The following is a 15,325-nucleotide window of genomic DNA, read 5'->3' as shown; positions in this document are numbered from 1 at the left end:
AGTGGTTCTCACACTGCCTGGGTCCTGGCCACTGGTCCAGTGGGGCTCTGCATTTTAATTTAGTTTTAAATGAAGCTTCTTAAACATTTTAAAAACCTTATTTACTTTACATACAACACTAGTTTAGTTATATATTATAGACTTATAGAAAGAGACCTTCTAAAAACATTAAAATGTATTACTGGCACGCAAAACCTTAAACCAGAGTGACTAAATGAAGACTCGGCACAGCACTGCTGAAAGGTTGCTGACCCCTGGACCAGATGATTCAGTGCAACTCGAGAGGGAATTATTACACCGTGTTTAAATACAATGGCCTCTAGCTGGCAGCAAACCCTAAGGAATAGGCCAGGCTGCTCTGTTCAGCCCAGCACAGTGATTGCAGCCCAGAGGCCACTGGCCACCACACTGGGCCTTCTTCAAACTGCCGGAAGGCCGGGGCCGAGCAGCCCATCTGTGCAGGCTCAGGACCGCCATATTGAGCCCCTGCGCCTTTTGCTGCTCAGCCCCCGGCACGTGTCTAGCGCTGGTTAGCGACGCCCTACGCCTGATCCCACCTAATGACTGTCCGGTGGCCCGTGTGAGAGGAGCTGGGCTCCCAGGTCCTGCCGCTTGGCAGCTGCTCCCAACACCTGGTTCTCCCTGGACTGGGCCCTTCTTAGCAGCCGCAGAAGGAGGAGCAGGGACTGAAGTGTGATCTCCTCATTCTCAGACTGAAACAAGAGAGAAGATCTCAGCCCAGGGGGAGCTGGGTGGCCCTCTGTGAGCTCTCCCCCAGCCCCAGCCCCAGCCCCGGAGGGGATCCCCCAGTGCAGGGGACAGCTGGCGGGGGGAAGTTTCACTGTCACTGTCCCAGTACATCTGTTCCCCAGGCCGCTGAGTCAGACCCACAGCATTACGGCTCGTGGGCCTCATGACAGCTGGTGTTTCCCAGATGCCAGAGCCAAGGGTGCAGGAGAAGCTCCACTTTCAATTTCACTCAGAAGCACCTTTCTGGCCCTCATGGGTGCAGAGAAAAGCTTGAAAATGTGAAGTGAGGTCACCCCGGGAACATGGGCAGTGCCAGATTGGCTCAGAGCCCAGTGTCCTGTCTGTGACAGTGGCCAGGACCAGACCCTTCAGAGGAAGATGTAAGGACCCACCTGGCTGTAGCAAATGGGGACAACCTACCCCTCACTTAGGTAGCACCCTAGTCTCTAACAGAGACTGATTCAAACCCCGATATTCCAGGTTCAATATCCTGCATTAACTATGACCCTAAAGGCTCGAAGACCAGAAGGTGAATAAAAAGAACCCTTCCAATTTCTTTATTCTAATGTCCTGATTTTTAAGCCTCTCTCAGGCCTTCTATGGGCCTGCCTCATGAGTTGTGGGTGCTCAGGGTGCTTTTACATGCACTAATTTGCATGGAATATGAATTGGAAAAAAAATAACCCTCATATACAAATCCACGGCATGCCAGGGCTGCTGTGTTGTGCCCCGGGAGGAGAGATTTCCTAACCCTTGACTCAAACAAGGCACAGTCACAGGGCAGAAAGACACATCATGTTTCATAACACCCTCCTCAGCCTTTACGTCCCCACATCTGTGCCAACACTGCAACCAAGGGATACTGTTATCTTGAGGATCACACGCTGTAAACAAGCTGATTCATAGAATCCCAGGCCAGAAGGGATCATTGTGATCATTCTAGTCTGACCTCCTGTGTGACACATGTCACAGAACTGCCCCACAATCATTGCTAGAGCAGAGCTTTTTGAAAAACATCCCATTTTGATTTAAAAATTGCCAGTGATGGAGAATCCTTGGTAAATTATTCCAGTGGTTAATTACCATTACTTCAAAAATTGTGGCTTTTTTCCAGTCTGAATGTGTCTAGCTACAACTTCCAGCCACTGGATCATGTTTCTCTGACAGCCTGCAAAGCCCAATATCAAATATTTGTCCCCCGTGTAAGTATTTATAGACTGTGATCGAATCAGCCCTTAACCATCTCTTTGTTAAGCTAAATAGATTTATTTCTCTAATAACCCACCAGGTCATTGGGTGAAATTCTCTGCCTCCTGCTCTACCGGAGGTCAGGCTAGATGGTATTTTCTGGCCCCAAATCCATAAAAAGTGAGAGATCTTTGAAAGTCACATTTCTTTGTTATTGCTGATGCTCCTTGTTTATTCTTTGCGTCTGGCTCCTGCTCTGTATAATCAAACGACTCAGTTTCACTTTCCGGCTTTCCCCCAGGCAGGGAGAATAGCCATTAGCGTAAAATACAGCACATTGTGCTGCCAACTCTCATGACTTTTATCGTGATTACTGGCGATATTCTTAAAGCCCAAGCTTAAAGAAAAATAAGGATCGCCCTCTATTGTTCTCCAGTTCAGTTACTTGGTGAATTTCCCAGTACTTTTTGCCTAGTCACTCTGACTGTTCTCCCTGCTATAGTCAGTTTCCTTTGTTTCTGTGGGTCTCTTATGGCAACAGGGGGGATTTTTTATACACAAATGTTATGAATTTTTTAAAAAATTGCCCGAGGAGCAGATGTGGTACCTGAAACTGTTATTTAATTTTTAAAGTAATTTATCTTTTTTTTAATAACTATATTTGAGGTTGACAGCATTCTCTCAAATGCGGCATCGATGTCAGAAGTGCCCTTTTTGCTACAGGAACCCAAACACCTGCCTTGCATTCCTGGGTTTTCATCCTCTCCACCATTTCATGTTTCTTAATTTCATCCACCTCTTTTAACAACCGTTCCAGGGATTTCTGGAGTTTGATCTGACAAGAAAAATAAATCCAGTCAATCCTCCTGAAGTGTTGACCCATCTCTGCTTGACTTGATCTCAGCTATTTGCATTTCCTATCAAACCGGTTAAAACCTGCACTCCAGTGGCTGATGGGGGGTATATAGAACCTGTTTCAGGGATTGGCAAGGAGACAGTTAACATTCTAACAGCTGATCCACCCCTACTGCCCAAACAATCCCTTCATTGAGATCAGGCAGTTGTGATCTTTCCTCAGCTCAAGGAGTATTAACTGTCTCCCTGCCTGTCCCTGAACAGGCTTCTATACAACTCAGTCACAGGGGCTGAGATTCTTCATTATTCGCAGCAGTTTAATGCCTTCCCATTACAGGTGCGTTCCAGGAGCAATCTGTGCAGAAAGGGGCTTGTCGTTTCCTGGACCCCAAGTTGCCCCTGCATGTCTTTGCACGCCCTATTCCTGCAATTCCACGTGTGCACAAAAACACGCAAATTGGATTTATGTGAGCAAAATTAGTGACTGATTAACAATCCAGATTGTGGTCCTGGCTCCTGCTATTCTGTGGCTCTCTGGCAGCACTAAGCAGATGAAAAGCTGGTTTCACTGGCTGCGTTGGCATTGCCCTCACATAAGGGGAATCCCTGTGTGGCAAAGGTGTTACAGCTCTACACCCCTTCGGCCTGGCCTGGAGTGTAGGGGGCATGAATGGAGAGGAGGGAATATTCAAGGCCCCTCTGTGCTCCAGCTAGTCCCTGCTGCCAGAACGACCCTAGGAGCCCAGATCAATCCCCAGCCCCAGAATCCAGAGGCTGCCAAGGTGGGGAGCAGCCACCTTTGCCCTCCCTCCTCGCACCTGGAGAATCCCTCTTCCTGTTCAGTATCTGGGCTGCTGTTTCTCCAGGCTCTGGCTAGAGCAGGTGACTGGGAGTGAAGTGGTTAAGACAGTTATCCCCAAACTTTTTATCTTGCTCCCCCCTTACTCATGTCCATGCCCTCCCCACCCCCTCCAAATTCGGGGCCAGGAGCGGGCCTGCGACTCCGGGAGTGGGCGACATGGACAGGGGCAAGAGGGCTGAGGCTGGGGCCATGGCTAGAGTTGGGGGTGGGGCTGGGAGCAGAGCCTTGCCTGAGGGCCGAGGTGCGGGACTGGCAGCTGCGACTGGCACCGGGGCTGGGGCCAGGAGTAGGGCTGGGTGGCACTCCCTCCCTGCCCCCCGTGAGGGCTGGCCTGGCCCCAGCTGCACCCCCTGGGGAAGCACACACTCCCCCCCCCAGATTGGGGACTTGTGGGTTAAGGGGAGCAGGATGGCTCAGGGGAACCGTGGAATAAGAAAGGGGGGTCCAGCCCCGGGTGGTTGTGCCCAAAGCCTGTTGCCATCTGCTGGCCACTCTGTGGCCTGACCGTAACGAGTTGCTGGGTCTCAGCCCAGCCCGAGAGAGGCAGGGGTTCACCTCGCCAAATCACCATCGCGGCTGGCACCGAATGGGCAGGCTCAGTCAGCAGAGAGTGAATGGGCCAAGGGAACTGAATCGCCCTCCCCCCACCCACCGCCCCATAAGACTGAGTCAAGGTTGGGTGGGGAGTGTCCCCAGAATGCCGAAAACTTGGCCACACCCCCTTTCCCCTAACCAAGCCCCTACACTGGGAGATGGAGGAGCGTCTAGGGGAAGCTGTAAATAAAGAGCTCTTGCAGCACAGCTCGGGCTGTCAATCTTGGTTGGCCGTATCCCATGACATAAGCTTTAATTCCTAGCGACTCCAGGACCGCACTGGAGGGTTGGCGACCCTAAGTCCAGCTCCCCTCTACCTTGTACAGCTGGGCTGCCTCCTCAATGGGGTAGACAGTGTGAGGCCGGTGTTCCAGGGACTCTCGACACACCACACAAATGGCCTCCCCGTCCTCTTCACAGAAGAGCTTGAGCTTCTCCTCGTGTTTCCTGCAGAGCGCCTCTGGCTGCCCCTTGGCCGGCGGCAGCCCCAGCTGCTTGATGGTCTCCACGATATTGGCCAGCTGCTTGTTGGGCCTGACGTTGCTCTTGCAAAAGGCTGCCCGGCACTGAGGACAGGACACGGGCCCGCTGGCCCCGAACCCCTTGTTCTGGCAGTAGGTGGTGATGCAAGCCCTGCAGAAGTTGTGCCCACAATCTATGCTCACGGGGTCACTCATGTACTCCAGGCAGATGGAGCAAATGGCCTCCTCCTGCAGCTTCTCCAGCGGGTTCACGAAGGCCATGGTGGCAGCTGCCGTGTGGCAGTTTCCGGGTCACTTTCACTTTCCCACTGCACAGGGGAGGAGTCATATTACTGGTGCGGGTGGGACTATGCTAATACCGTGAGCTAGCTCCAGCCCTGGGGGAGCTGTCACCGCTCGCTCTAATGGCCAGCACTGCTCAGATCAGATACCTGGCCAGTCAGGGCATTACTTAGAGCAGCTTGGCTGTCAGTGCCACAAAACTGCACTCAGAGAGCTCAGAGCCCGGCTCACGGTGCCTGGAAGGAGGATGCTGCCTCACGGCAGATGTGTGGCTGATTCCAATGAACCGGACAGACAGGAAAATTCCTTTTGCCCTGAGGGAGGCTTTTTTAAAAAAAATGATCTTGATAATATGAGCAATTTGGGAACGGCTGAGACGGTAGCATATCCGTGCACTAGGTTAGTCGTGTGTCTATAACTGAAAAGCCGATCCCTGTAATTTAAATTTAGCGTGGGCATTAGTCAGTGAAAATGACTGAAGCAAGGGGTGGCAGATAAGAAAAAACAAGCTGGGTATCAGACAAAGAACCAGCATTCTTCAAATGAAGTTAGACTCGTCAAGCTCCAATTAGTGTATTTTAATTAATCACTTGAACATTATGGGCCAGAAACTAAGATGGTGTAAATCAGCATTCCTCCACTGAAGACACGGCAGCTGGCCTGATTTACACTGGCTGACGATCTAGCCCTGTAGGTGTCAGCGAATGCTTTTACATACTTATTGGGCTTCCAAAGTACTTTGAAATGTGATTTACTCTGATTTTTAAGTGACGCTGCAGTGAGAATGGATGACGTCATAATGTGAGCGAGGGACCACACACTACACAGTGATCAGTGTCAGTGGGATTGTAGAGAATGAGAAAACGACACGTAACACCCTACTTAAAAGTCAAAAATTGGTCATATAGAAATTCTCTAAATTGGACATAAATTAAGCATGTTCAGTTTAACCGATGAAGCAGATGAAATAAAAGCAATAGCCAAAGTGCCCACTTCACACGATCGACAGGGCTGGGGGAGAGTGGGATGATAAGCTATTCTGTATGGGCGCTAAGGCCTAGAGCCACAAAGGGACTATGATCCCCAAAACTCCCCCTCGGCTTCCTGAGTCGCTGCTGATGAAGCTGTTCCACCTTGGATGAATATGTGATGCTGGGTAAAAGGGAAGATAACTCGTTACACACATCCAGTCCCCACTGTTACAGAGTTGCAATAAATCTTGTACAAGGTGTGTCAATGGACAAGTTATAAACTGTTCAGTGTGATTATCCTGTTTAACTCCATGTCACCCTTGTAGCTGAGGAGATGAATATTAGCTACGTGTTTGTATCTCAACTAGGCCTTGTTCAGGCACATTTACATCCAGACTAGCCATCCCTGGGTTGATGGGCCACTAACTACAATCAGCTGGGCCAATGAGCCTGTCCTGGAGACATTTCAGGCAATGGCTGCCCCAGGACTAAGCAAGGCATGTTAGGACGTGTGATCCAAGGCTCCATCTTTGGCCATAACTTTCCAGGCACTTGGGCTGAAAGTATAAAAGGAGACTATGACATCACTGCATTGTCTTCAGACCTGCTTCTCACCTCTGGACTCTGATTTTCTAACAAATGGAAGCTTTGGACAGTGGACTGATGACCTGAATTGGTGTGGGTGAACCAGAGAGACTAGCAGATGTCCATCTGTGAAATGAACCTGTTCTACAAACTCTGAAGTCACTTGTAATGTATGATTCCTTTAGCCATTTAATTACTCTCTTCTTTTCTTGTTAGTAATAAACCTTTAGCTTTTAGTTACTAAAGGATTGGCTACAAATGTGGCATTTGGTAAGGTCTAAACTAAGTATGTATATATATATTGACCTGGGGGAGTGGCGGATACTTTGGGATTAGAAGAACTTTATGTATAGTGAATCTGGTTTTCAGTAACCTTTCACCACGAAGACCAGCTGTCTGGGTGGTGATAGGGCCTGGATTGCCTAAGGAAACTGTATTTTTAGTGTCTTGTTCTCCAGAGTGGCAATACAGGAGCTCACTTTGGTTGCTGGCTTGGTGTATTCTAATGTGAGAATAACCCCAGTTTTGGAGAGTGTCTGCCCTGTTTCTTGTGGTCTGCCCTGAATTTGGCAGCTGAGACCCACAGTAGGCACGGTCACCAAATACTTTAAAAGTAGGTGGCTGAGAGAGAGAGACTGTATAGCATGGTGGTTAGGGTACCCACCGGGGAAGTGGAAGACCCAGGGCCCCATCTCTCTGCTCCAGTAATTTTTTCATTATATATCCACAGTGGAACAGCTTCAACAGGAGAGATGGATTGATGGATGGGATGGAAACCCCCTCCATTAGAATGTCCCATAGCCCAGTGGTTAGAGCAGTGTTTTCCGCAGGAATTGAAATTAGGGGGAGTGTTCAAATTTACGGGGGGCGGGTCAAGGCTGATGAGGGGTGAGACCATGAGGGTGAAAGTGAAGGTGGGCTTTATGGCACCATAGTAAAAACTGAAATATCTTTCATTATCATTTTATTAGATTTAACTCATGTTTTAAAATCATCACACAAATTAAAGTTGGCTACTCAAGCCTTCTATAAAGCACTACATCTACATAATTCTTGGTTTTTCATTATAATTTTGCACAACTTTGTTAATAAACTTTTTGAATGCAGTGCGTTCATCTTTGGTGGCTTCTTGCGTGTCCAGTACTTCCATTCCTTCAGCTGATATTCTCATTAGTTCATTCACATGATCAGGCAGAAGGTGACTTCTTTCACAACACAAAATTCTATTCAATGAGGAAAGAGAACGTTCAACTGTAGCTGTTGTGACTGGGAGTGGCAAGAGATGAATTCCTATTTCTTTCTTCCCAGAAAACACTGCACAAAGATCAGGTCAAGCCACCAGTGATGATAAAAAAAAAGTTGAAGTCAAATTCGTTCATCATATGATATTCCACTCTGTGTTCAAATTCTCTATTCTGACCTGAGCAGATGGCAGTCCCATTGCTGGTAGTGCCTCACTCCACTCAACCGTTGGTGTTTTATAGGACGGGGATCTGTAAAAGCTAAATAGAGATTGAGTAGAATCTAGAAGTCGCTGATGTAGATTTGTAAGACTCAAGTCTGGGGACTTTTTCAGTTGTCTTAACAAACACTTCTTGTCCTCTTCACTTAAGGATTCAGTATAAATGCCTTCATTAGTCACCCTCTGGACTAAAGTCTTGCTTCCTCCAGTACGTTTTCAATGGATAGCTCTCTGATTGATCCAAATGTAGCTTCTATTGCTGGACAAGGATCTACTACTGTTGTAGCAGATGCATGGATGACATTGTTTAATGACCCAAATGGTTTCAACAGTAGACTTACAAGAAAGAGAATGGCAATAGTCTTCTCTGAACATAGTAGCAAAAGTAATCCACCAGCCTCCCTACTTAGATCCATCCCATATTGGTAGATACTTTCCAAAGCCAGTAATAACGGCTGGAGTAATTTTAAGACAACAGCCAAGGATCACTCATGAGAAAGCCAGAGGGTTTTCCCAGGTTAGACTAATTTGAACTTCAGTCCCAGTGTATCTTTTATATTTTCCAAGATATTCAGTCTTTTTGGACCCTTGCTGAAAAAAGAGTATAATGAAGACATTAAATTTGTAGCTTTTTAAATGTCTTTTGAAGAGTCTGCAGCTCATACTAGCGCTAGTTGGAGTAGATGGCCTCTGTAGTGTGTATGGGAGAGATTAGGGTTACACTTTTCTCTGAGCAAAGCTTGTGCTCCACCATATCTTCCAGAGAAGTTTGCAGATCTATCAAATGCACAAGTAGCCGTCTGTTTGGGGTCCAATTGACAAGCATTTACCTCTTCTAAGATGTGGGTTGTCACAGATGCACCTGATGTGTCTCTATAACTTGAACATCTAGAAATGGATCTACTGACCTACCATTGACATCAAGATAATATACATAATGATTTAATACTTGATGTGCATTTGCATTGGTGCATTCATCAGCCATGTATGCAAATTTTTTGAATGTGGTGAGAGAGTTCTTCACTTTTTCAACTGTTGAGTCTTTCACTGTTGCAGAGTTTCGTGCAGAAAGATAGTGAGCATTTGCTGGTCTTGTTCAGAACCAGTGTTCAGCTGCAGGATGAACAAGTGACAATACACTTAACATTGGCCTCCAGTTTGTAGTGTGTGGTATTTTTTGCTTAAATAGAAAGTAGGATGCCACAGCCGTGTGTGTTCACATGAACTGTGTTGTGTCTCCAGAATTCTTAATAGCCTCATGAACACTCACAGGTGTTGTCTTTGGTCAGTGGAGACTCAGAGTTCAGAGGTGCTTTCACATGAGTTCACCTCCCAGGTGAGGGGCAAGAACGCACCTTGCTCGTTCCTCCAGCTGCTACTGTTCGCTCTGACCACCGTTCACTCCATCACTTTGTCGCCTTCTGCTCCCACCTGCCACTGTGACCTCTGCAAGTTTGTCTCTTGAGGTTGCATTCAGCTCTCAGTGATTTCAGCTGAGCTCTCAGTGGGGGAATCTTGCTGCTAGTGCAGTCTGGGCTGTCTTTTACACAAAAACACTGTCCCACAGCAGGTCTAAGCACTTAGACCTGATTATCAGTGATTTCAGCTGCAGTGGTCACTTAACAAAACAAAAGTCTATCTATGGAGCCTGATCAGCTCTGTCTTTAAACAGTGGAGAGAGGCAGGTCAAATAGCACTTGTGACTCAGGCAGACCATCAAGCAAAATACCTGTCCCCATCCTCTCTCTCGATGCCCTCAATCAGCACAGGCTAAGTACAGTTCTACCACCCTTTACTCATACAATAAGAATAATAACATTTCATTACCCTGACACCCCGCCCCCCGCATTCAAGTGATTTGTAACCCACCCCCAGTCAAAATCTGTCACTTGGGCAACACAGCTCTGTTTGCTGGATACCTAAGTAGATTAGGTGTGAATGTAAATACAGTCTAGTCCTGAAGCCTTTCTCCCCAGCCCCCAGATCATAGAATCATAGAATCATAGAATCAAAAGGTTGGAAGGGACCTCATGAGGTCATCTAGTCCAACCCCCTGCTAAAGGCAGGACCATTTTCCCTAAATAATCCCAGCCAGGGTGCGGTCTAGCCGGACTTTAAATAGCTCTAAAGATGGAGATTCTACAACCTCAGGCAAACCCAATTCCAATACTTCACCACTCTCCTAGTCAGAAAGTTTTTCTAATATCCAGACCTTGACTTCTGCAACTGCCAACTTCAAACATTTCTCCTTTTCTGTCCTCCGTACACTGAGAACAGCCTAGCCCTCCTCCTCTGGAGCACCTTCAAGTAGTTGACGGTTGCTATAAATCCCCCCTTAGTTTCTCTTCTGCAGGCTAATAAGCTAGTCCTTCAGTCTCTCTTCATAAGTCTTGTGCTCAGTCTCCTTATCTTTTGTTGCCCTTTGCTGGACTCTCTCCATTGTTCCACGTCCTTTCTTGTAGTGTGGCGCCAAAACTGGCACATAATTCCAGATGCAGCCTCACCAGTGGAATGAGGGGATAATCACATCCCTCGATCTGCTGCACTACCTACTAATAAGCCAGTATGCTGATTAGCCTTTTGGCTACAAGAGCACTGTAGGCCATGTTCAACTTTCCATCTACCGAACCCCCAAGACTTTTTTCAGCACTGCTACTTAGGCAAACAGTCCCCAGCTGTGCAGTGCTGGGGTTTTTCTTCCTAAGTGCAGGACCTTTGCCTTGTCCGTGATTGAACTCATGAGGTTCTTGTGGCCGCACTCTCCATTTGTTCTAAGTTCCCCTGAATCCTTCCCTGCCTCCAGCGTTGCCACACTCCCCCACACTTGGTGTCATCTGCAAATTTTACTTAATGTGGCAAGCATTCCATCATCAAGATCTTAATGAGACATTGATAGACAGCCAGCCCTAAGACAGACCTGGGGCACACCCATTTGTTACTGGTTGCACTAGAGGTGTGCCATTGATACCTACCGCGTCGAGCCCGTTGATTCAACCAGTTTTCTATCCACTTCACAGTCCATTCCTCCAACCCATACTTCCTTAGTTTGCTGATGAGAATGCTGTGGGAAACCGTGTCAAAAGCCTTACTAAAGTCAAGGTATACAACATCAACAGCTTTGCCCCCATCCACAAGTCCAATCATCTCATCATAGAAAGCAATCATCACTAGCTGTCAGGGAGAGCTCATTTAGATTTTACTTACAAATCATCATTTGAAATGATTATGTTGGCTAACATCACCGAAATGAATGCACTGACATTGTCATAAAAAACAACAGCTGTATAAGGAAGCTAGTCTATGTTCATACTTTTCAAATCTATTATACTTTTTCAGATACCCGTATTTTATCATACACTATAATATGCTTTTAAAGTAAGTATTGATGTTTCCATTTAAATTCAAATTTCCAAACAATCACTACATTGTCAACACTGCATGTAACTAGTTCACAAAACTGGAGTGCGGGGGTGTTGGGGAAATTCGGGGGGGGTGTAGGGTAATCCCTGATTCTGAGGCAGCAGCAACCCTGTGCATCATCCCATGGAGTTCACATTCAGCAGTGGCTGTTTCCGGTGGTACTGATCTATTTCCCACCCTGCTAGATGTAGCTTCTTGACAAATGACAGCCAACTGGAGATCCTGGCTTGGCAGCGTCCACTCCCCCACATAGATGCAAGGTGGCACTACTAGACACAGGGGTTTTTAAACCAGCTTTCCAGTGGTTTGTGATCTTTCACCTCAGGAATATGGTCTTTCTTCTCTTTCCATTGAGAGCCAGAGGCCATTGCCAGCAGCTCCTCTTCAATCTGGTTGTAGCTTGTCTCAGATCCGTGAAGGGACTGAGGTTTTGCAATGCTCAGCATCACCTCACTTATAGTCACCTAGAAACATCTCAGGAACAACACTGCGATCTGCAGCCCTAAGTTGGACACTCAGGCTCTCTGTGCCCTGAGGGGGAGAGAGACATACCTTGCCTGTGAGCCGCAGGACCCTGCACACGAGGCAGGGAGTTCCCTACGCTAGCCACCGGGAGATGCTGATCAGAGCGAGGCACCCATGTCTGGGCTGCAGGGAGGCCATAGCTCTATTTAGCGATTCACGAATGGGAACCCGCTGCCTGGAATCAGGTGGCTCGGGCACCTAAGTAGTTTCTTGCAGGAATGAGTGAGATGCCTGCCTCGCTCCACCCAAAGTTGCTAGAGGAGGAGGTGGCCGCCATGCTATAACTTTTAGTCCAGAGGTTAGAGCACTCACCTGGGGGGGAGTCCCAGGTTCAATTCCCCTCCCTGCCCAAGAGGGACAAACAATTTGAACAGGGGTCTCCCACTTCTCAGGTGGGTGCTCTAACCCAGTAACCCAGGGAAACAAACTACATTCAGCAATCTCTCCCCTCTGCAGCACCTGCACCCTCGGGATGGGTCTTAGCAAGAGGCAGCACATTGCTGGTCCTCATCCTGTCCTGCCCCTTCCCCTCCTTGCTCGTCTTTCTTCTATCCCATTAATTCTGCTCCTCAGTTGCAAAGTGTGCAACTCCCATGCAACCATAAGCACTCAAACTGACTCCACAGTGCAGCTCCAGACCCAGCCTGCTGCACAGGCACTCGCCCCCCAGCCAGAGAGAAAGACGTTCAGCTGTTTTGCGTGCAGAAAGATTTACTCGCCATGGTGCCCTCAGAAGCCTTCAATAGCAGCCTTAATGCTTATGATTTACTCATAGCACAGTAGTGCCTAGAGACCCTGATCCGGTTCTGCACCCTCTTGTCCTAGGTGTTGTATAAACACAGAGTAAGACACCCCCCACCCCGACCCAGAAGAACCTCCAGTCTAAGGTCCTGGTCCTACAGACACATGGCATTTGGGTAGCTTTAAGCATGTGTTGTCCCACTGACTCCAACGGGACGAGTGCTTTCGAGTTAAGCACGTGTTTGCAGGCTTGGGGTCTGAATAGAAAAGACAGACGGGATGCCTGCAGCAGGAGAATTAGCCCAAGAGTTTCCATTTTTTGTTTTATTTTTATTTTTTTGTAAAATAAATAATAAACTTAAGCCCAACAAATACAAAGGAGAATGAAATATTTCACAGTTCACATAAGAAATATATTAAAATTTCCCTTAAATACAATTCAGAGCCATTAAAATTCCCTTAAATACAATTCAGAGCCATTAGAATCTTTTGCAGTTCAACATTAATTGGGTCAAATAGCCCATAAGGATTCAAAGTGTTGCCAATGTAGAGAGAGCAGGTAAAGTGCTTCCTGGAAATCTGTTTGGGAAAGTGCTTTGCAGGAAGATGTCAGTCCCTAGGCTAAGGGTGCCATTGAAACGGCTTCCCTCGCCCTCAGCTGAATCACAATATCCCGGACCCATTTCTCATCTGGATTGGTGCATAATGTTTTGCCTTTGATGGTGGTGAAGCTGCAGAGAGAAAACCCCGGTTAGAAAAGCCTGGTACCAGCTCTGAAGGGCGGCGGAGGAAAACGGGGCTTGTTTTCAGAGCAAACGCACGACGGCTGCACACACAGGGGATGAATGGTCCTAACGACACAACGGCTAGTAGCTAATGGGCCCATTGGATTGCTGGGTGTCCACCCACTATTCACTACTAACAAGTTTTTCAAAAATCTTCAGCCATTCAGAAACCAGCTTATTCATAACGCTAGGGAAGAGTTTCACTACAATTGGCTGAATTTCACCAAAAGGTTCTCTCAGCCAATCAGAGGAGGAAATCCACCCTCCAGTCTCACCACTGCCTCCCCAGCTGTAACACTGCACTATAGCTGTGTGGCCTCAGCATCTGGCGGCAGGGCGGAGGGATGAAAACCCCCTTGAGCCTAGCCTGTCTCTAGTGGAGAGACCCATAAAACTAGCCGAGGGCTCAGGACTGTCTCTTCCACAGGCTGCGCTCATGATATCCCAAACTACTCGGTGCCCCAGGAGGCACTTTCCTGTGGGGTGGGGTGGGATCTCCTGGAGCATATGGTATCTGGCTGGGTATTATACTCACATCACAGCCGGCTTGGAGCAGTCACTGCTGGTGTATTCATACTTCACCACGCGGCTCCGTGAAATTGGTTTGAGAGAGTATTTATAGCAGCAGACTCTTGGGGTGTTGAGTGCCTCTGAAAGAGAAGACAAGAGAATCGTGGTTGGTCTCTCTCATTGCTGGCTTGGAGAGCTCCCTTCCTGTAGGTGCAAAGGGGCTCCTGCTAAACCCTAGCTCCGAGGGAGGTTCCCAGAGAGATCTCTGAGCTGTCTGGCATGGGGGGTACCTCGCATCACAGCTTCATCCTTCAGTAAGGCAGCGAGAGGGGGCAAGCCTACCTCTCCTTACTGGCAATGAAAACTCAGAAGGAGTGTGTGCCCAGGCATTGCCCGCTGTCACTGTTTCGCTAGCCTGGGAAGATGGAGGGGAGAGCGGTCACAGCTCCACAGACTGAACTTGGACTCACGTGGACCAGCAGCTGAGGCCTGCGAGCAGAAGGCAGCGATGAGGAGAATGGCGAGGGCAGCCACAGAGACTTTCATGTTGCTGTCGGGTGGGGACGAGCTGCAGGTGCAGAACCAGAGATGGGATTCCTTCAAACCCTCCTTGTGCAGCTGACACGGAACCCTGGATTCTCTCCTCTTTTTATGAGGGGTGAACACTGAGCAACGGTGTCAATGCTGTCACCTCCCAGGAAATGCCGTGATAGGATACTGGTGATACAATGGAACAAAGTTTGCTGAATCAAGAGAAGCAGAAGAGGGAAGTGCGGTCTATGACTGGGCAATTCCACCCCCCTGCTGCAAGGCATGGTGCAAGTGACAGAGGAAAAAGGATGTGAGCCCATCCAGCACCTTATCTGCTGCTTTTTCTTTGAAATCACCCACCGGTCTTTACACGGAGAAGAGGCCAGGGGGATGCATGTCTCAGGGCATTGGTACTAGTGGAGATATGGAGTACTTGTGACACCTTAGAGACTATGGGACCTTTCATGTAGAAGATGGTGGATGAAGCTGTTGATCAAGGGTCATTACCTTGTAATAGCTTCTTTGTGCTCTTAGTTTTAAGAACAGCATCTGCATCACAGAAGAAACCAGCTCAGTCAGCCTGCTTGGTGACAGCCCCAGCAGAGACACCAAAATTCCAGTGGTCACAGAGGCTGACCTGGCCTCTCACCACTTGAAATGCAGGTCCCTTCAGCCCAAGGTTGAGGAATGTGGGGGACGCTTGCCCTGCCATTCTGCATACTTACCCTTGGCACCTTCTCCCATGGGAGGGGATCCCAAACACCATCAATGTTCAACTGCTA

General features: G+C 48.1%; 2 protein-coding genes across 4 annotated transcripts in view; both read right to left on the bottom strand.

Moving 5' to 3' along the window:
* The window catches only part of LOC116830268 (E3 ubiquitin-protein ligase TRIM39-like), a 475,516-nt gene extending 470,485 nt beyond the window's left edge, over nucleotides 1-5,031 (bottom strand). For 2 of the 3 annotated variants that reach the window (XM_075074053.1, XM_032789680.2), the window contains exons 1-2: nucleotides 4,567-5,031; nucleotides 2,678-2,773 (exon numbers count right to left, since the gene is read on the bottom strand). In XM_075074053.1, coding sequence (XP_074930154.1) covers nucleotides 2,678-2,773; nucleotides 4,567-4,992 — 522 coding nt within the window. In that variant the 5' untranslated portion in view covers nucleotides 4,993-5,031. The remainder of the gene's footprint in view (nucleotides 1-2,677; nucleotides 2,774-4,566) is intronic. The other variant, XM_075074054.1, reaches the window with a different exon arrangement.
* Nucleotides 5,032-13,014: 7,983 nt separating this feature from the next.
* Nucleotides 13,015-14,611, bottom strand: LOC116830188 (C-C motif chemokine 5-like). Its single transcript, XM_032789497.2, has 3 exons — nucleotides 14,483-14,611; nucleotides 14,038-14,152; nucleotides 13,015-13,448 (listed from the first exon to the last, which is right to left on the bottom strand). The coding sequence occupies exons 1-3, from the start codon at nucleotides 14,556-14,558 to the stop codon at nucleotides 13,334-13,336; spliced, it is 306 nt and encodes a 101-aa protein (XP_032645388.1). The 5' UTR covers nucleotides 14,559-14,611; the 3' UTR covers nucleotides 13,015-13,333.
* Nucleotides 14,612-15,325: the final 714 nt, after the last annotated feature.

The sequence above is a fragment of the Chelonoidis abingdonii genome, chromosome 20 (genome assembly GCF_003597395.2).
Source record: "Chelonoidis abingdonii isolate Lonesome George chromosome 20, CheloAbing_2.0, whole genome shotgun sequence".
Classification (NCBI taxonomy): domain Eukaryota; kingdom Metazoa; phylum Chordata; order Testudines; family Testudinidae; genus Chelonoidis; species Chelonoidis abingdonii.
This window is presented reverse-complemented; position numbering and strand designations above follow the sequence as displayed.